Genomic DNA, 20,633 nt, shown 5'->3' with positions numbered 1-20,633 from the left:
CTCTCACTGCGGGTAGGGAACAGTCAGTGGGAAATCAAAGCGTGCATTTTATCTGGTTAATTAACCTGATGAAACATATTTGCCCTGTTCTAGGAGAAGACATAAAAACATGGCTTGTAGCACTTAGAGTGATGGAGGCTGTGGTCATTTTATGTATGGGCTGGTTATGTTCAGTACGTGCAAACAGAGGAAGCCGGTCACAAAACTGCATTTACACAGCTTGGTTACTGGTGTTTGTTAGTGGTTCAGACCCAAATCAGTCTCGGTTGCCTAGAGAGATGAAAATGAAGCTTTAGTTGTATGGTCTTTCCTAACAGGTTCAAGCTGAAGATATAGAACCTTGGATATGGCTCCAGAGTTAGTCTCTTCTCCCAAGTAAGAAGCGATAGGACAAGAGGAAATGGGCTCAAGTTGTGCAGGGAAGGGGGTTTAGACTGGGTATTAGAAAAAAAGTCTTTACTAAAAAAGTGGTGAAGCTTAGAAGAAAAGTCTTTACTAAAAAAGTGGTGAAGCATTGGGACAGGCTGTCCAGGGAAGTAGTGGAGTCGCCATTCCTGGAGGTGTTCAAGAAACGTGTGGATGTGGCACTTCAGGACGTGGTTTAGTGGTCACAGTAGTGTTGGGTTGACAGTTGGACTTGATGATCTTAAGAGGTCTTTCTTAACCTTAATGATTCTATGATTCTATGACATTCAAGTTCAGTATTTAATTCCAGGAGTCATTATTTTGCACCTTCAGCCTTAAAGTTCTCCTCTGGCTGAAAAGCTACATCTATATTTTGGATCCATCTTTGGGTTTGGATCCTCTGATTCCTTCCAATCCACATATGATGGAGTAGAGGTATCTACGTCAAACTTAGCAATGTAAGAGATTTTCCTATGGAAAGTAGAAAACCACACTATGCCATCCTTCCAAAACCCCCTCATTTATACCTGACTTTTTCCCTGTAGGGATTTGGAGGGGGAAGTTCATTGTGAACCATGATTCCAGTGACAGTGTTCTCTTGTTATTAGTGAAAACTCTTATGTTTGCATCCAGAAACATGTTCATGCTTTCCAGTAACATCATAAACCAGGTGCTAGAGATAATACAGCAGAGGAAATACCAGTGACTTGACATATGGTGTGTTTAACAATCCACCACTGAAATTACTCACACTTGAGTTTGAAATGGGAATGTATCACGGCAGAAAAGCCTGTATTCCACTTTCTTCCCTTCTGCCGGCTACCAGACATTTTATTTCACGTTGGTGTGAGATCCTGTAACACGAAGGTATTTCCTGGGGAAAGTAAGCAAGTATAAATGGGACAGAGAAGCTTTGCAAAAAATACCTGCAACATCACAGATGTCTGGCTATGAGAGAACAGGCTAGATTTTTCTGTGAGGAAAAGAAATTCCTCAAAAAGACAAGGAATCCAGGTCATTGCAGGCAGGGAAAAAAAAAAGTCTCTTTTCTTTGATGGTAGGACAATCAAGTTTGTGTTTGGCTAAAGATTTGTTTTAACCTGATAAACTGGTGGTACTTCTGAAAAGGGCAGCTCCCTTCTGTGCCCCTCTACAGCTTCTTATTCACACTGGCTTGTTTGTGTAGGTCTCTGTGTGTATGTGGCAAGCTAGCTGAAGCACTAAAATCCAGCTTTTGATGAAATTCCTCTTCAGTTGGATGGATTCTCTGATCAATCCTGTGACCGGAAAGGAGATCAGCACCAATCCACGTCTGGAGGCGAGAGAGGAGCAGGCTGCCTGTTTTGGGAAGCACGGATTTTGTTGACTAGAAGCAATCACAACTCAAGGCAGACTAAATGCTGCCTCTTCCTCAGCTGAAATCTTGTAATCTCAGAGACCGCTGAGAAGATAAAAGACTAACACTCTGATACCCGAGGAAGTGGTACAAGCCCTGGGAAACATAATTTAGGAATCACTTTAGATCTGTCTCAGTTTTCAAAACTGATTATTTTGAAATTGTTGTGTAAGGGCGGGCATTGTATGCTCAATATTAGGTATCATCTCATAAATAATTATGTTGGTGACAGGTATTTAATTAATTAATTTTTCTTATGCAGTCATCTCACTTCATCTGCTTGGTCATCCTATCCCGATCCCAAGTAGAGAACGGCTTAAAACCCAGCGCAAGAATTTTTATTGTTTTTGCAGCATTTCACAGTAAACATTACTGGCTTGAACATTTTCCGGTATCAAATCTTTGACTCAGTGTTTAGCCTCAGCTGCTGTAATTTCCCACCCAGACACGGGAAATGATTGATTTATTTTACAAGAAAAAAATACTCCGCTTCACTGTTAGGAAAACTTTCCAAGTAAAGAGGCAGTGAAATAACTGCAACAGAACCTCTGGGCAGGCTGAGGATCTCCTCTGGAGGGGTTTAAGAACAGGCTGGACAAATATGGCCAAATACATAGAATCATAAAATCATTAAGGTTGGAAAAGACCTTGAAGATCATCTAGTCCAGCCATCTACCCAGCACTACCATGAGCACTAAACCATGTCCCAAAGTGCCACGTCTGCATGTTTTTTGAATGCCTCCAGGGATGGAGCTTGCCTCATGGAGGCATCTGGACTACATGATGTCCCACTGTGTCTTCATGCTCTCTACCTGTAGGACACTTCTGTGCACCACGTGTAGCTCCAACCATTTACTGTGTAAAAGTAGGAGCGGGGGGAAAGGGCAGAAGAGGGTTTTCTGTCACCTGACAGGTGGGCAAGTGCTTCTCACGTGAGGTCAGCACGCTCCTGAAGTGGGGACGGGCTCAGGGCAGGGAGCACGGCGAGGTGGCTGGCAGCACTTCTGGGCTGAACACTCCTCCAGCCGAAGAGAGCAGTCATCCCTCTCCAGCTGGACAGGGCTGAGGCAGGGCCAGTCTTGTAGTGGCGTGAGAGCAGAAGGTGATCTGGAGGAAGCTTAAAGGACAGCAGGCATAGAAGTTAAATATATTAAACCCTCCACTTTTTCTGGAGGTGCAAACATCTTTTCTAAAACAGTAACAACCATTGTAATCATGCACAAGTTACAGCCATGCCCAGCAATTACTTCCAGTATAAGCAGGAGAAGCAGGTGAAGAAAAAAGCAACAAATACATCACCACCAAAATAAGCAGCGTTGGGGACACACTCCAGTACACGTACTCTGCTGTCTACTTAGTCTTTTATTTCAAAAACCAAGCAGACTTTCAGCTTTACTCTGTTGGCTAAAAACAACGGCTATATGTCAGCCAGGATCTGTATGACTTGAGACTGTAGTATCATATCCCTGTTTCTGTGTCCAGTTCATCCAGAGAGGAATGTTGGAACCTGGACTTTGTTGGTCCAAGCTGTACTTAGGTTACAAGCTTTGCAGCTCCTGCTAGTCAGGAATTTCCAGAGACAGGGCATTAATATGCAAATAAAGAAAAGGTCAAACAGCAAACTGAAAGACAACAAAAAATAGAAGCTGTACTCGTGAAGCTTTGGGGCAATGCTTAACTTCAAAATGTAGCAGGAGAGGGGAAGAACAACATTTAACTTTGCAGTTTATCTCGGTGTGACCATGCAAATGTTACTCTTCTCTGGTTAGAAGAGTATTGAAGATTTGCACCGATTTTTGAAGAAATCAAGGCAGATCCAAAGTTTGGAAATGCCCAAGCGTTCTTTGTAATGCTCTGTTTACCCGTTCAGTCCAAAATACAAAACTTACTCTGCTTAAACCCCTGAATCTCGTATTTTAGAAAGCCAGACACTTCATCCTTCAGTGTGCACTGTAGGGCCCGATCACTTCTATGAGTTGTTCATGTTTTTTCTTTACGCTTTATAAATAAGAACCCAGGCAGCAACAGCTACAGCTATTTTCCTGGCCAAGAAAACATAAACATTATATAAATGTTTACGATGAAATCACATTATTATAATGTCTTCCAGATGAATATGTCTATTTTTAGAGATACTAATGAATCTTTAATATTTTCTTCCCTGTAGGATTTCATATGATCCCACAAGATATCCTAAATACATTCCTGAAGCATACTGCCTGTGCAAGGGCTGCCTCATGGGGATCTTTGGCGAGGAGAATTTTCATTTCCGCAGCACCCCTGTGTACATGCCAACAGTCATCCTCCGCCGCACGTCATCGTGTGCTGGGGGCCGTTACGTCTACTCGGAAGATTATGTCACTATCCCAGTAGGCTGCACTTGTGTACCTGAGCAAGAAAAAGAGGCTGAAAGTGTAAATTCCAGCATAGATAAGCAAGAAATGAAGTTGCTGGTGAGCCAGAACAAGCCGTCATCAGAATGAAGAATATATAAAGGGTCTCCTGATCATTTCACCACCTCAGGAATATGCACTAGGGCAGCAAACACGTTGACTTACCTTCTTTTTCTGCTTACATTTATTTCAGTTGTGAGATCGAAAGTTCTGTCCAGTCACTGAGATTGTTAGAGATGACAATTCTTATTAAGAACTTCTTTAGTTTGTGTAAGTATTTGTTGCAAATTCCAAGGTAGCTGTTTTTTTTTCTTAAGAGCAGAACATTTTATCCTTGCTTATTCACAGTAAATTTTAGAAGATGATGCAACTGTAAGACATGCTAGCTATTACTATAGCAGACTCCTGGCTGTAGATATTTTTAAGGGATCTCTTATACTTGTCTTTTAAATGCTCTTATATAAAAAAAATCACATAGCAGCCATACATGTGCCAAATCCAGCAGTTAAAAGGATAATTTCTCAGGCTGGGTGAGCCTTCCTTTGTATTGCATATCTCAGCTCTGAGCAGTGTTCTTGGCTGTTACATCTTTGGCTATTCATAGACTTCAACAAGGATACCTTTGCTGAGTTTGAGTTGTTCATGAAACAATATTCTATGAGTTTGCTATTTTTAAACTTGCCAAATTGCTAAGGGTACAAAAGTGTTGGAAAAAAAAGCATGCTAGAATATTGTAAAGCTGCAGTGGACTTTTCTGATGTGGAATAAGTCTCACTACCCAGAAAATATTGATTAGAAAAATCAGTTTACGTCCCAAGAATTCTGTGTTAGATTTTGTTCAAAATTAACCGCTCAGCTGTTTCTTGTTACAAAACTGTATTCTCTACAGTTGAAAGGCCAAAACCTTTTTCATGCTAGGAGAGGAGATTCCCCATTTTATAAAAAAAGTCCAAAGGATAGGCTTCATGTCAGGTGCACCACAGATGAGTGAACAGGCTAGGTCTTAACTTCCAGGTGATACGAAGGTCACAGAGGTGAATCCCAGCCTCAATCCAACTGATTTATGCATTTAGTGTTACTAATTTTTCCCCATGCAACACGTAACAGAGAATCACCTACAAAAGATGCTAGGCTGCAGTAGAGCAGTCTTTGTAGCTTACAGGAACTTGATGGCAAGCCCTGAACAGAAACCCCAGATATGCAAAACCTGGCATTTCCAAAACAAGACTGAAGGCTGACTCAGCGTAGTGACAAGAATCGGGAGTAACCACGCAGACCTGGCACGAGTATAACTTGTCAGATGGCCACAGTCACCAGAGCTGATAAATCTCAATGCCCAGCAGAGAATATCTTTTACAGTTGAAGGAACATGACTTCAGTAGCATTACAAAAAAAAACCGAAAAAGAATAAACACTATAGGCAGCAATGTATTTGCTACATCAAGAATCTCAAAATTTGGCTTAATAGTGGAGAAAGTCCCTACATTACAAAAACGCATGTTCCTTTGGATTGTCATCAGATGAAGGACGGAAAGACTATGAGCTAACCAGAATTAAGTTAAATATAGAATGAAAATCATATGATGACTCCTTGTTTTGGTGCATTAATTATTGACTGTGCTCTTAATGGTTCAGTCTAGTAAAACAGTATCTTTATAGTGCAATCTGTATAGCTTCTTACAAAGCTTAAAACAACTTTAAGAATGCCAGAAACCAATAAAAGATGCCCCTCACAATGTCAGACTGAAGTTTCTGTGTTTCTTGTGCAGATGCTTTGCAACAATCGTACTTGTCTTTAGATCTGCATTTCCTCAAACTGTGGTGCCTCTGTCTCAAGCGAATTCTCACAGTCACAGATTTGCCCAGATTGGAAAAGACCTTTAAGATCATTGAGTCCAACCATTAACCTGACAGACAAGTCCTTGACTAAACCACATCTCTCAGCACTATCTCTACACGACTCTGAAATACCTCCAGGGAAGGGGAGCCTGGGCAGCCTGTTCCAATGTCTGATAACCTTTTCAGGAAAGAAATTCTTCCTACTGTCAAGGCTAAACTTCCCTTGGCACAACTCGAGGCCATTTCCTCTTGTCCTATTGCTTGTTACTTGGTTGAGCAGACCAATCCCCACTTCTCTACAACCTCCTGTCAGGTAGTTGTAGAGAGCGATAACGTCTCCCCTCAGACTCCTCTTCTCCAGGCTAAACACCCCCAGCTCCCTCAGCCTCTCCTCATAGGACTTTCCCTCTAGTCCCTTCACCAGCCTCGTCGCTCTCCTCTGGACCCACTCTTTGGGCCTGGCCACCCAGAGAGTTTTTCACCCAGCAAAGACTATGCCCATCCAAGCTAAGAGCAGCCAGCTTCTCCAGGAGCACTCTGGGAAATGCTGTCAAAGGCTTTACTAAATCCAGATAGACAACATCCACAGCCTTTCCCTCATTCACTAGGCAGGTGACCACGTTGTAGAAAAGATCAGGTTTGTCATGCAGGGCCTGCCTTTCATAAACCCATGCTGACTCAGCCTCATCATCTGGTTGTCCTGCCTATGCTGGTGCTCAAGATGATCTGTTCCATCAGCTTCCCAGGCACTGCAGTCAAACTGACAGGCCTGTAGATTCCTGGATTCTTCTTCCAGCCCTTCCTGTGAATTGGTGCCCCACTGGCTAATTTCCAGTTTGCTGGGACCTCACCAGTTAGCCAGGACTGATGAAAAGTGATGGAAAGTGACTTGGTGAGCACTTCTAATATTGCCAGCAATATTAGAACTCTTGGGTGGATTCCATCTGGTCCCATAGACTTGTGTATGTCTGTGTGGTGCAGCAGGTCACTGACCATCTCTTCCTGGATTGCGGGGGGATCATTCTGCTCCCAGTCTCCGTCTTCTAGCTCCAGGGGTCTGGATTCCTAAAATACAATTGGTCATTTTACTAAAGACTGAGGCAAAGATGGCATTAAGCACTTCAGCCTTTTCCTCATCCTTAGTCACCATGTTTCTTCCTGCATCTGAAAGAGGATGGAGGCTCTCCCTGGCCCTTCTTTTGCTGGTGATGTGTTTATAGAAAGATTTCTTGTCTTTTACAGAAAAAGCCAGATTAATTTCTAGTTAGGCTTTGGACTTTCTGATTTCTCCCTGCATAGCCTCACATCTTTGTAGTCATCATGTGTGGCCTGCCCTTTCTTCCAAAGGCCATAAAATCTTCTTTTTTTCCTAAATCGCAGTCAAAGATCCCTGTTCATCCAGGCTGGTGTTCTTTGCTGCTTCCTAGAGCACATGGAGACGGCCTGTTTCTGTGCCTTTAACATTTCTTTCTTGAAGAATGTCCAGTGTTCCTGGGCTCCTGTGCCCTTCAGGACTGCCTCCCAAGGGACTCTGTCAAGCAGTCTCCCAAATAAGTCAAAGTCTGCCCTTTGGAAGTCCAAGGCTGCAGTTCTGCTGCTCCCCTCCCCTCCTTACTTCTCTAAGAATAGAGAAAAATCATTTTATGATCGCTGTTCCCTAGACAGCCTCCAAGTGTTACATCACCCACCAGTCCTTCTCTGTTCATAAAGAGCAGGTCCAGCAGGATGCCTTCTCTGGTAGCTTCACTCACCAGCTGCACAAGGAAGTTATCTTCAACACACTCTAGGAACCTCTGGGACTGTTCCCTCTCTGCTGTGCTGTATTTCCAGCAGATATCTGGGAAGTTGAAGTCCTCGACAAGAACAAGGACAAGCAATCTCAAGACTTCTCCCAGAGAAGTCTCAAAGGTCCTGAAGTGTTTATACTGCTCAGAGAGCAGCTAATTGCCTAACTGCTGCCAGCAATTAAAGGCGGTTACCTGAGCCCTGGAGAATGTAAGAACTTCCAGCAATTACATCCACTTTTTCTGCTTCCTAAAGTAGGAGAACTTCTCATCCTCTGAGAAGAGGAAAATGGCCATGAAAGACAGAGGGGCTCAAAAGGGAAGCAGACCCACAAAACTGGAGAAATGATGCTTCAGCAGTCTAACCTCTTATGGTTTCACTATAAAATTGTGGGGTTTGTTCTCCACGTGCACACTGCAGGCAGGGTGAAGTTGGACCTTCAGACTCCACAGCATAAAAAGCAAAGTCTTCACAGTAAAAGGCAGTTAAGAAGCCTCAAACAACAACAAAGAAATGTCAAACCAACAAACTCAAACAAAGAAATGTCTGGGTATTTAGTTAAATACCCAGAAGGGCTAACAGCTAAAGCTTCAGCTAAACACTGCCCTCCAGCAAAAACTCATCTGTCTGCCCACGCACTTCTGTTATACAAATCGGTCTGCAATGAATTAATTAGTTATTAGAGCACATAGGTTTATTTGCATGATGTGGAGAAAACCCCTCACTTTTTGTTGCAACTCTGTTGTCCTGCAGGCATAAACTAGAGTCATTTTGAGGTTTTTCAAGTAACTAGAGCATGTTCTGGGAATTCCTGGGAGTCACAGGCTGAGATCAGGTAAATGGAACATAATCCAGAAAAACAGATGCTCTAGGTTACACAGAGCTTCAGGAATTGGATGACTGAAAGGAAAGCAGTAAGTAACTGTAAACCTCAGTGGATCCATAGATATGTGTGTTGGCGACCTCCTTCTTATCATACTGTAACAAGTGCCTGTAGTTACAGGCTACCTCATGTTATCTTACTCAGAAGCCTATTTTCCTCTTTTAATCCTCACTCTCTTCTGTGACAGACTTTTTAGCTAAGCCGGTTTGCTTCCCGATCCAGCGTTACAGTTAGGTGGCTCTTAAAAGCTATGTTTATGTTTTAGTGTGAGCAACTGTTCGATAATAATTTGCTAGCGAACAAGTGTTTGTTAATACTTAACATCAAGAACTATTAGCTACACAAACATTTGTTAACCTTCAAAATATCTTTCCATATATAAACCCTCTCCACAGCACTCGTGGAAAATGTTGTGTATTAAAAGTAGCTTGCATTTGTTTGGATTTTTTTTTTTTAAAGGAATCATCACATCATAGATTTAGATCAGTTTCACTTCAACTGTGGTGTGACATTTTCCAGCTTCTAGCCCTCCGGTTACAGCTGCTGCAGCCTCACTTTTAATTTGCATGGGGGGAGGGAGGGTTCACTGGAGTTTCTTCAAGGCTTCACAAACTGTTGACACAAGGCAGACACGAAACGCCTCATTGAACCAACTCCAGGCCCAATAAATGCAAACAAGTCAAAGCTGAAACTATCTGGCAGCTGCTTTGAGAATTTTTTTTGTTGTGCCAGGAAAATCTTTTCCTTCGATGAGGTTGTCCCTGGAATACATTAGGAGCCACAAAACACAGAACAATATCCTTGGTAAAAAGATTGTTTTCTTCCCTGTAGTATCGCTTAAGATAGGTTGGAAAATTTGTATCATTCAGGAAGGTTCAGAAAAGCCTGAGATACTAGTTTTGGTTTACTAGCCAGTCATTATGTTAAGGTGTTTGAATAGGCAGAGGTCTACAGCTGCAAGTAAATGTGAAACTGCATGGGGGAACATGAAGGTGAAACCAGCCAGGGGGAAAAGGAATAAAAAGTGATGATGTGCTGTGGAAGTACAAACACACAGGAATCTCCCTGGGATTACCTACTCAGGCTAGGGCACATGAGTGAGACCTAGTTAATTCTACGTGTTTTTAGAAATGTTTCACATCACTACAGTCTGTTCCAACAGAAAGTCCATCCACGAGACATCCACAAGAAAGAACACCAATCACTACTTGATGGTGAAGTTTTTGTAATAATCCTATTGCAGAAAAAAAAAAAGAGATTTTGCTGTTATGTAATACTTCTTAAAGTTACTGCAATGGCACAAAGTACAGATTTACTATGAATTTTTGTGACCTGCAGCCTTCTCACAAACACAGCTAGTTCCTTGGAAACAAGAACGATAAAAATAGTTTACCTCCTATCATTGGTGAAGGCCGTGAATGCCACTAGTCAAGCTCTGCTTGGGCAGCTGCCTGAGCTCACCGGGCTTTTAAGAGGGAAGCGGGTGGACAAGGGGCTGCTGTGTTGAGTGCATCCACCCACATTTACATCTACCCTCATTTTCATAATCGTGCATCTTCACAGTGCCTCTTTTCAGAGCCATCTGACCTACATCCGAGAAGCGGCAGCTGTTTTCTTGGTGAACTGAATTTCTTGGTGCAGCTGAATGGTGTACTTTTATTTTTATTACGAAAGGTCTCTGAAGTTCACAATGTTGTCTTTTAATTCTGATCTGGAGAGCCCAACACAGATTGACCAAAATACAGCAGACAACTGTAGCAATAGCAAATCACAACACAGGTGAAGCTTGTATTTGAACAGCATGTTCTGATTTAGGTGGGTGTCAGGGGAAGAACATCATGCCTTCTGGCAATTATACCTGTCCCACCTGAAGTCCCAATGCAGTTAAAAATAAAGTTTCAGGAGTTGTCTCCATCATCTACTTGGTGTGCAAGTCACTGAAGTAATAAACATCAAACAGGTAAGTATTTTGAAGTTAAGATTTGTGCCAATACCTGTATATTTAGCATTCTGCTTTGCTTTAATTTGAAACAGCCACATAAAAGTAACAGCGTAGCCTCCTGGAAAACAACTAAACCCAGCTATGTGTCACCTGCAGACAGTCATTTTCAGGGGAGATTCTGGTTTTATTGGGCTCAGCAGCAGGGATGGCTTCTGGCAAAACCCTGCCGGCCGCAGGCTCACAGAGACTGTCAGAAGTGTCTGGCCTCAGAAGTTCCTGGTCTCCATCCTCCCTGCGAGCTCCTCCTGTGCTCCACTCCTCTCATTTTTAACACCTCCTACTGCTGGTCTGATAGAAACCAAGGTGTGTGAAAAAAAAACCAGTATCATGAAACTCGGGAACGCTCTGTTGGGGCAGATGGGGGAGGAAGCAGCAGATAGAAAATTCGAGGAGGGAACCTTAGGAAGTCAACAGATCTGGAAAATGGGGAAGAGAGCGACAGTGATTTGGATGGGTGTTTACAAACTACTTGTGCCTAGCTCAGGAAGCACAATTCTCTGAGCGCTGAGAGGACTATATTCCATCTATGTTATTTCATCTCATGCTCATTTGTTTATTCCACTAGATAGGAAAGTCTGCATCCAAACAGCAGAAATCCACAGAAACACGAGTATTATCACTACCTGATGAAAAATCTTGTCTCACAAGCTTAATTAGATTTATCCTCACCGCAAAATAAATTTCTTAGTACTTCATTTTAGGCACTTCATTTTGTAGATGCAGCATTTCTGATAGCCTTTTTCATGATCCCAATATATAAATATTACATAAAAAGACAAGTAATTATATTTTGTATAATATATTTACACTTAATAAGGCTGCTGAGTAGCTTGGAATTTATGAACAAGGTTTCACCCAAAAATACATAAGTAGTGTCAAAACTGCCTTTAAAAATTCCCAGTTATCAAAAATTTAATCTATCCCAAAGCAAAGTTTTTTGAATGTATTGTCTATTTTGACTGAAACTGATAGAAGCTCAAACCTTGTATAGAAAATTTAACATTTGTCTGTTAGAAACAGTGGGAGCTTATCAATACACTGTTGTTCCTCAGTGGCCTTGTAAGACTCAGCAATTTCTAAGATGATTCTATTTCACTGCTTTGCTACAGTCTGTGGAACGAGAGTCAAAGATAAAACCAAGCAACTGGGAAAAAAAAAAGGACTGTTATTCTAACTACAAACTTGACATACCTGTAAATCATCTTTAGCCCTGATATTGAAATCTACTAAAAAAGCAGGCACTATATTTAATCCAAGTGAGAATCCATGAACACAGTGTGGAGCACTCCTGTGAGGACTGGCTGATGCATTTCACTTTTATTTAATTACTTTGAATTCCAGGTGATTTGGCCCGATGAATGTATGAGGGAGATCCTTATTGTGTTTTTTTCAAGGAGACATCAGGTTTATACCACTTCTGGTATTCAGCTAGTAAACAGAATGGCCTGGTTGTGTGTTTTTTTAAAAGCTTGCGACTTTCTGTTGTGCCAACAGATAAACATTGCAAAATAAATGCACCATACTTCTGCAAAGAGATGCTTAATGACTTACATTACTGAAAGAGATGTTTAATGACTTACATTACTTTTTCTCTAGTACATCATACATACCCAAGTTTGCACGGAGTTAAGTGATGACAAAATATATCTTACCTTTTACAAAAAGAAAGTCTGGGTTTGTGACAAAGCTTTAGAGAAGAGGTGAAATAATAACCACAGTTTTTTAAAAGCCAGCCTGGCTCTTATACAATACTGGATAGCTGGTCTTACTTGGCAACTGGTAGGTAGTTCTGATTATTATTAAAAGCAACTGGAGAGGCGTCCCCAGAAGTGGACTTATTTTCTCATCTAATTATCCTTTATAAAAACATCAGCCTGCTGGATGATGAATCCAAAAACACAGGACACATTCAGAACAAATATCCCTCAATCCTTTTACTAAGGGAGCATCTCTCAAGATTGAAAGGAGACTACAAATCATGCTCTTTCAGTCATGCACTGGCTTCCAAGTCATCAGTTTGGATCCAATGATTCTGATGTCTATGAGGCAAGCACCTGTGTGTTGCTCTAAGCTAAGAGGCTAAAATCACTTCAGAGAGGTCACTGAAGAGTCCTTGAATGGTAAAAATTACCAATTAGAATGAAACTCTAATAGAGGGGTTCCCATTATCCAGCACCTGCATTGTTTGGTCCCCATTTACCTACCATGTAAGATATAACGCACAGGAGGCCATCACACTGTGTTGATTGGACAGGCTAGAGAGCTGGGCCAAGGGGAACCTCCTGAAGTTCAATAAGGGTAAGTGTAGAGTCCTGCATCTGGGAAGGAATAACACCAGGCACCAGTACAGATTAGGGGATGTCCTGATGGAAAGCAGCCCCGTGGAGAAAGACCGTGGAGTCCTAGTGGACAGTGAGTTGTCCATGGGACAGCAATGTGCCCTTGTGGCCAAGAGGGCCAGTGGGATCCTGGGGTGCATTAAGAAAAGTGTGTCCAGCAGGGCTGGGGAGCTGCCCCTGCCCCGCTTCTCTGCCCTGGTGAGACCACACCTGGAATACTGTGTCCAGTTTTGGGCTCCTCAATTCAAGAGAGACAGGGACCTACTGGAGAGAGTCCAATGGAGAGCTACGAGGATGATCAAGGGACTTGAACATCTCTCATATGAAGAGAGACTGAGCGAACTGGGGCTGTTTAGTCTTGAAAAGAGACAGCTTAGAGGGGATCTTATTAACGTACAAAAATATCTGAGGGGTGGGTGTCAAGAGGAAGGGGACAATCTCTTTTCAGTGGTGCCCAGCAATAGAACAAGACATAATGGAATTAAGTTAGAACACAAGAAGTTCCACCTCAATATGAGGAGAAACTTCTTTACTGTGAGGGTGACAGAGCACTGGCACAGGCTGCCCAGGGAGGTTGTGGAGTCTCCTTCTCTGGAGACTTTCAAAACCCGCCTGGACACGTTCCTGTGTGGCTGCCCCAGGGGATCCTGCTTTCTCAGGGGGGTTGGACTAGATGATCTCTAGAGGTCCCTTCCAACTCCTAACACTCTATGATACTACGATTAAAGCTAGCCCAGAAAACAGTACTTGGAGCAGATATTTCAACTCTGAGAAATGTGGAGTCACTGATAAAAAAAACAAACAGAAAGGAGATTGACTGAAAAAGTTGTAGATCTTCTTACAAGAATCAGTCCAGTCCAGAAGCGTAGTTCACATAACATCGAAATTCATTGGCTAAATTCCGTGAGTGCTTTGGAATAAACTTGCATATCTTCACACCAAGATGCTTTGCTGCTTGTTCCTCCATGATTGCACCTGCGGTATGATGAAAAAACAGTAACAGAGTGTTTGGGCTCTTATAATAGCTCTTCCCTAACGCATATATACAGAGCCTGCTTTTTCAGTGAAGGAAAGCTTAAAGCAGCTACACTGCCAGCCCTCTTTAACAACCAAATCTATTGGGAAAATTTAAAATAAATCTGAAAGAATGGAAGATGCCCCAAGGAAATGAATGTCTGAGAGCTTTCATAAAAATAGGTAGAGGGTAAGATCAGTGCCCCTTTTATAGAAAACAGAAACTCGAACTCAATCTTGTTGCTATGTGCTGAAGAAATTATATGGTAGGGAGCCATGGGAAATGCAAACAGATTACATACAGTCTTCTACTTAAATAAACTGCAGTGTGATATTTACAGCTACAGACTGAGAAATCACTTCCTTTAGCAGTTATTTCTCAAACATTGTAAACTGAAGGACCACCTACCCATTTTAGGGAAAAAAATTCTGAGAACCTTCCTTGTGCACGACTGCCACGTGCAATTAAACAAAGAGGTTTTCTATGTCCGTGTATTATTTTTTCTTTCTTTTGCCAGCTTAGTTGATGTTCCTCTAATTGTATGCATAGAGGGATTATGCCATTTTTGTTTTTTTTTTACAAAAGTTGCCTGTTTGTCTTCAGATGTCTTGTAACAAGATTGTAGGCACAGGTCCAGAGGAGGGCCACAAAGATGATCAAAGGGCTGGAGCACCGCTGCTATGACAGGCTGAGAGAGTTGGGGTTGTTCATCCTGGAGAAGAGAAGGCTCCAGGGAGAACTAGAGCAGGGTAGATTTAGACTAGAATCATAGAATCATAGAATAGTTTCAGCTGGAAGAGACCTTCAACATCACTGAGTCCGACCTTTGTCCTAGCCCTGTCAGCATCACTAAACCCTGTCCCTCAGCACAACATCTACCTGTCTCTTAAAACACCTCCAGGGATGGTGACTCAACCACCTCCCTGGGCAGCCTGTTCCAATGCCTGACAACCCTTTCAGTAAAGAAATCCTTTCTAATATCCAACCTGCACCTTCCCTGGCACAACTTGAGGCCATTTCCCTTTGTCCTATCACTCACCACAAGGGAGAACTGACCAACCCCTGCCTACTCAGCTCATCTTAGATGCGAAGTAGCACGTGGCAGCTGAAATCCTGCAGCTACTGATACGTTTAAAAAATGGCAAATTCTTAAGGTTGTTGAATAAGACATTAACAATAAGCTGCACGTTTGTCACACCCAGGCTTCAGTCACTGCAATTACAGAGAATGGCCCTTTTACAAAAATAAAATTTTTTTAAAATCTGGAATTTTGCAGGGTGTCTTATAATTCTTCAAAAATTTAGTAAAATTCATAAAGCCATATAAAAAAGTAGTTACTTCAACTATTAAAAAACCATATGCCTTCAGTTTAAAATAAAGGTTGAACTAAAGTATTCCAGTAAAAATCTTAGGATACATATTCCTTCCTCCTTGAATTACTGATAAACTAGTATTACTGAGTTAGTGTTTTTCTCAATTAAGTTTTGTCTTTTGAGAGAAAGAAGATGCATAATGGTGACTTTCTATTTTTTATTAATTGTACCTGTGCAAAGCAGAATCTTTCCTTTTGTTAAATATTTGATGGTCTCTGCAGTTTTTTGAAGACATTCATCAGAGAGATAGGGTGGATCTGCTACTACGATGTCAAAACTATGTGGCAAGAGATTTTCAGGTAGGTTCAAAGGGTGGTTGTAATCATAGAAGATAAACTCTTCTCCATATACAGAAAACCTTCTGTCATACTCCAGTATACACACTGAAAAATCTTTACCATCCTGTTCTTTCAGTTTCTGGTACACACTTGGTGCACTAACACATGCTATCCTGAAAAAGAGACGATAATACGAAGTATTAATTTAAAAAGCACAGAGCAACAAAAGCCTACAGCAGTCCTCCGGGATGCTTTGGGAAAACATCTTAAACATTAATCCCCCAAATGTAAGCTATTCTTCGTCCCTTCTAACAAATAATTATTTAATAACAGAGTTTAAGAATTAAAGCCGTTACCGATTCAACCTCCATGCTTCCCAAAGACCCTAAGCTTAACTACAGAGAAAATCTTGTTTAGAACAGCGTGGAAATATACTTGAGACCTTAAAATTAAAAACAACTCCTTACAGAAACAGGGAGAAAACAAAGTTTTTCCATCTGTTCTACAGAAACATTGTATGAAAACAGAGAGAAAAAATTACAAGTTCACTAATATGCTCTGGAGCTCTTTGTATTTCTCAAAAAATTGAAAGATTCACAGCAAACATTTACAAGGCAGAGCCTACAACATTCAGCGAAATGTTAAATGGTAAGGTCAGTATGAACTATTAATCAAATAAGGAGCTGCAAAGCATTTCTGCAATATTTCACTTGAACAAAGACGAAGCACAACTGATGTAATGAATTAAACTGATGCTCTACCTACATAGTAGAAACAAAGTATTTACAGAAGAGATATGTTAAATCTACAACATAATTACTAGAACCCACCTGCCACCTTTTCCAGCTGCCGCAACTGCTTCATTAGCCAGGCACGATGCAGTTTCCTCGCTGTACCAAAACTGGCTCAGTTGCTGAGATAGATAACACAGATAACACACAATTAGAAACATCAAATCTGCTGCCGGTGCTATGTATGGGTAGGTGTGGTGAGGCACGTTTGAAGAAAACCAAAACCCACAGCAACTTCTTAGTTCATAAACTGTAAAGCCGGAAAGGTGACTATTTTCCTGACAGTCTTTTGACTGCGACATGCAGCAGGTAGCTTACTCCATGTGTTTCCAAACCATTTACTGCAGCATCAGGAAAATAAAAAAAAATGCAGAATCACTGACAAGGTTAGTTGAAATCCAATGTGCAGATGCACAGTATTTATCTGCTCTTAAATTGAGTTACTCCAGTGGAAGAGGAAAAAATGAACTTAAAAAGTGACAGTATAGAGGGAAATAAAGCATAAAAGCACTAAATCAGAAAAAGATCAGAAAAAAAGAGTAAAAAAACCCAAAACAACAACAAACCAACCCAGAGACAAATCAAAAATCAGCCTGTCAGAAAAAAAAAAGCAGCAAAGCAGCCACCCACAAACCCAAAGAAATAAAACAGAAAGGAGTATGATTTGAAAGGAAAGATCACTTGATCTTGTTACACCTTGTCTCAAGCTCAAGGAAGAAACTTTACTTACATGCCAGGCTGGAGTTAAAATTTCCAAAAGGGATGAATTGCCTCTGTTGGTAGCTCAATTCCCTCCCTGTGTAATTTCAGTATGTATCCCCCACGCACATGTACAATGCAAAACTATACCCAGACTCAGTATTAAAGCAAATTTCACTTTAGTATTAAAGTAAATATCCCTGTGACCCATTAAGATTGATTTTGCTACTCTAAAAACATCTTCGGTGTTGCTCTTTTGAATTTCACATCATTATCCATCCACAAAAGACACTCAGTAGAGGCTACTCCTCCAACTGTGCTTCAGTCACTCGAGTTCATAGTTTCTTACCCAGTCTTCTTCGATGGAGCCAATGGAATATTGATTAAAGCCTTGGGACGTCTTCATGCCCTCTCTCTGCTGCTGTTCCAAATAGAACTCCTGGAGAGCAGCCAGTGTATGGGATGAAAGCTGGGGAATGTCATCATCATCATCATAATCCATTCTTCTACAAGCCAACCAGATAAAGTAAGTAAATTAAGTAAACTATCCCTTTTCAATGGTGAACATTTAATAGCGGCATAGTCTCCTGAAGTAAAACAACCTCCACCGACAATGCACACTTAGTCTAACTGCTAACTAGGAAAACCTCCTAACGAGAAAACAAATTCCCTCTACTTGGGACCTCTTAAACCAGCAAGAAGCTGACTGGAAATAATGCGTCCCCAGAGACAATTCAGCAACAGCAGCAACACTGCGCCCTTTCCATACAACACAGATGCCTTGTGTTCTTGCAGAGAAGTTGTCACTACAGTTCTTGATTTCCCCAATGCATACACCTTTTTTGTATCAGCTTGCAGAAAAAACACACCACCTTTAGAGGATTTGGCAAATCCTATAGAAATTATTCCCTTCCCTCCTACAAATCATTCCTACCGATCATTCCTTCTCATGTGCAAAAGTAACACAATTCTGACTCAAAATGAAGTAAACCAGCATTCTAGGATCAGCATGACCTGGCTTTAACTTCCACACCATAATAAGATTCCTCTGGAGGCCAGAAACCTTCTACAAACAAGAACAGGCAAGATGTTTTTCTAAGCTAACACTACGAGACAGAAAATTTCAGTATTTTGTGTCTAAGAACATCGACATAACTCATATCAGAAAGACAAGGTATATCCTAACAGGAAAATACCGCAATTTTCAGAAAACTCTTGGACTGGAGTTATTGCTGAACCCAGCACATCCAGGGCAGGGGCAGCCGAGAGTGATTCTGTGATTCTATGACCTGCCCAGGGCAGGGGAGAGCTGAAGCGTTTGTGTCCTTCCCACAGGAGACAGTGCCATCTCGTGGGACAAAACCAGGGACTCAGTGTGTGAAAAGTACTGGAGAAAACCTGGGGCGGGGGGGAAGATTCTTCTCTCAAGAGACGCATTTTAAACTGTGTCTGATGCAAGAACTAGTACACGAGCAATGACTTTAACAGAACTTGGGGACGGAGTACGCCTGCCTTTGTGCAGAACTCACGTGCCATTGGAACTGCATGCAACTGCAAAAAAGTATTTCAAGTATAGCTGCTCATTTCCTTCTCTGCATTCTGAGAACTCCAGAATTTGCTGTCTCTTCTCTTTTTTCCATGCTGCTAGCCTTAGTACAGCTTTCGAGACATCTAAAACCTGGCTTCTCCCGGCTTGCTGGAAAAATGGCACCATTAGCCTGCCACGGAGAGGTAACTCATCAGTATTCACTAGAACACTTGCTCTGCTATTCCACTGACACCGTAGGCACTCACATGTGATAAAAATAAAGATTTGGCTTTCCTAGGGTATCCTTTATTGACTACTGGCTTCTCAGGCCAGGTTGGCCAAATAGGGAATTGTTTAGAACCTGAACTACTATTACAATTACAATTAATTATACTATGCATTATTTAAAGCATTTACTAAAAAAATGACTGCAAGCTCACACATAAAATAGAGTTTCTAGCAACAATGCTGTAACAGCAGACAATGCTACAGTCCATTTTAGGCCCTACATAAGAACCTTTTTCGTTAGGACAAATGTTATAAGTTTAAAAGCACTCCTCTCACAACTTTCTTTTTTATTAAGTGCATCATACATGTGGTGTTCTGGTTTGCTATTATCCCCTAGGCAATGACACATCTATGCTTTGACACTAAGAAACTGAAACAGATGCAAAGATGAACTCACAGTCCTGCAGTCAAATGCTGAAATTTTGACTTTATCTTCAGTGAGCCCCATACAGGCGTTTACAAGGACTAAATCCATGCCCATGAAATGAAACCCTCCAGATAAAATTCTTGATGAAGGATTACCCATTGTTTCAGTAGATAAAAGGCAAACAGCCTCAGACATATTTTTTTAGTTTTTTTTTTAATAGTCTTCCTTTCAGTTTGTAAATGAAAGCCTTCGGAACCAAGCAGTAATTAACTGTGAGGCTGCAAGGAGAGGTAACTCAGAACATATGGTACAAATATTACGTACATCTATTAAGAACACCTTCAAAATTCAAGGTATTTTTCTGAACATACATAGTCTACATATGCTGACTCAGGTCATTAGCATGAAGCCACTTCCACGCTCAAGAACTACATCAGAAAGTCATTAAAGCAAGTGAGTTTACGTGAACGAGACTTATAAACTCCTTTGGCTTTCAGGGAGAAAACTCCACTATTTGAAATCCCCTCTATACCCCTCCCAGAAAGTTCACTGCTCTCCCAGGTCCAGAAACAACCCTGAAAGTTTTGGGGCAGGAGGCACAGAAACCCACAGTGCCTCTGGGGCTCAGGGAACTTTTAAACTTACTTAAAACTCCCACCACCCCGAGCCCCGAGGCTCTCGCTGGCCGAGCCACACGTGTCCCAGGCCCTGGGTCCCTCCAGGAGCAGCCTGTGCTCTGTCCTCACATAGACCCTCTATGAGAGCTACGTTTGGGGAGAGGGTTGTATTTCGGGAATACCCTGGGATTCAGAGCACTCACAACACCAGCAGTGCTGATACAGACGTATTATCTACATTAAGCCCCTGTATAAGTAGAAATACCAGGTTTAAAACTGGCCACATAGCAAGTCTTCTTTACTATTAATCCTTAGCTTAAGTGTTGCATTTGCACCCAACCAGTAAGGCAAAATAATAAAGTTATCGCATCTCCAAGAACAGCTTAAGAACACTGCAAACAGAGTTTAGAAAAATAAAGACTTGGGGTGAAGTCAAGGTTCATCTAAAGGAATGCAGGAAAAAAAGGGGGTAAGCTCTCGCAAATACCCTTGAACATGAACAGGCATGAAGGGCCAGATCTTAGGGAAAGTGAGGAGACTAGAGCTGCACCACATGGCCTACAGCTCATAGAGTGACACCGGCAGGATGAAGGAGCCGGAGGTGCCTGCAGGCTCCGTAGTCCTTTCCCCTCTCT

General features: G+C 41.7%; 2 protein-coding genes across 2 annotated transcripts in view; one reads left to right on the top strand and one right to left on the bottom strand.

The window, feature by feature from the left end:
- The window catches only part of IL17D (interleukin 17D), a 9,356-nt gene extending 5,072 nt beyond the window's left edge, over positions 1-4,284 (top strand). Inside the window, 1 exon segment of the mRNA XM_009866541.1 lies at positions 3,932-4,284. Coding sequence (XP_009864843.1) covers positions 3,932-4,284 — 353 coding nt within the window.
- A 9,478-nt stretch (positions 4,285-13,762) lies between these two features.
- On the bottom strand, positions 13,763-17,701 carry N6AMT2 (N-6 adenine-specific DNA methyltransferase 2 (putative)). The gene is made up of 4 exons (XM_009866540.1): positions 17,548-17,701; positions 16,539-16,621; positions 15,601-15,881; positions 13,763-14,017 (listed from the first exon to the last, which is right to left on the bottom strand). Exons 1-4 carry the CDS (start codon positions 17,698-17,700, stop codon positions 13,890-13,892), a joined length of 645 nt encoding a protein of 214 aa, XP_009864842.1. The 5' UTR covers position 17,701; the 3' UTR covers positions 13,763-13,889.
- Positions 17,702-20,633: the final 2,932 nt, after the last annotated feature.

Source organism: Apaloderma vittatum, unplaced genomic scaffold, assembly GCF_000703405.1.
Source record: "Apaloderma vittatum isolate BGI_N311 unplaced genomic scaffold, ASM70340v1 scaffold4313, whole genome shotgun sequence".
Lineage (NCBI taxonomy): Eukaryota > Metazoa > Chordata > Aves > Trogoniformes > Trogonidae > Apaloderma > Apaloderma vittatum.
This window is presented reverse-complemented; position numbering and strand designations above follow the sequence as displayed.

What these genes read in the sequence shown, in the direction of transcription:
- N6AMT2 (XM_009866540.1), bottom strand. Translation starts at nt 17,700, where the DNA reads ATGGATTATGATGATGATGATGACATTCCCCAGCTTTCATCCCATACA. An exon ending in GCTCCATCGAAGAAGACTGG is followed by an intron (nt 16,622 to 17,547) that starts GTAAGAAACTAT and finishes TATCTATCTCAG; the next exon opens with CAACTGAGCCAGTTTTGGTA. An exon ending in AAAGATTCTGCTTTGCACAG is followed by an intron (nt 14,018 to 15,600) that starts GTACAATTAATA and finishes ATCATACCGCAG; the next exon opens with GTGCAATCATGGAGGAACAA.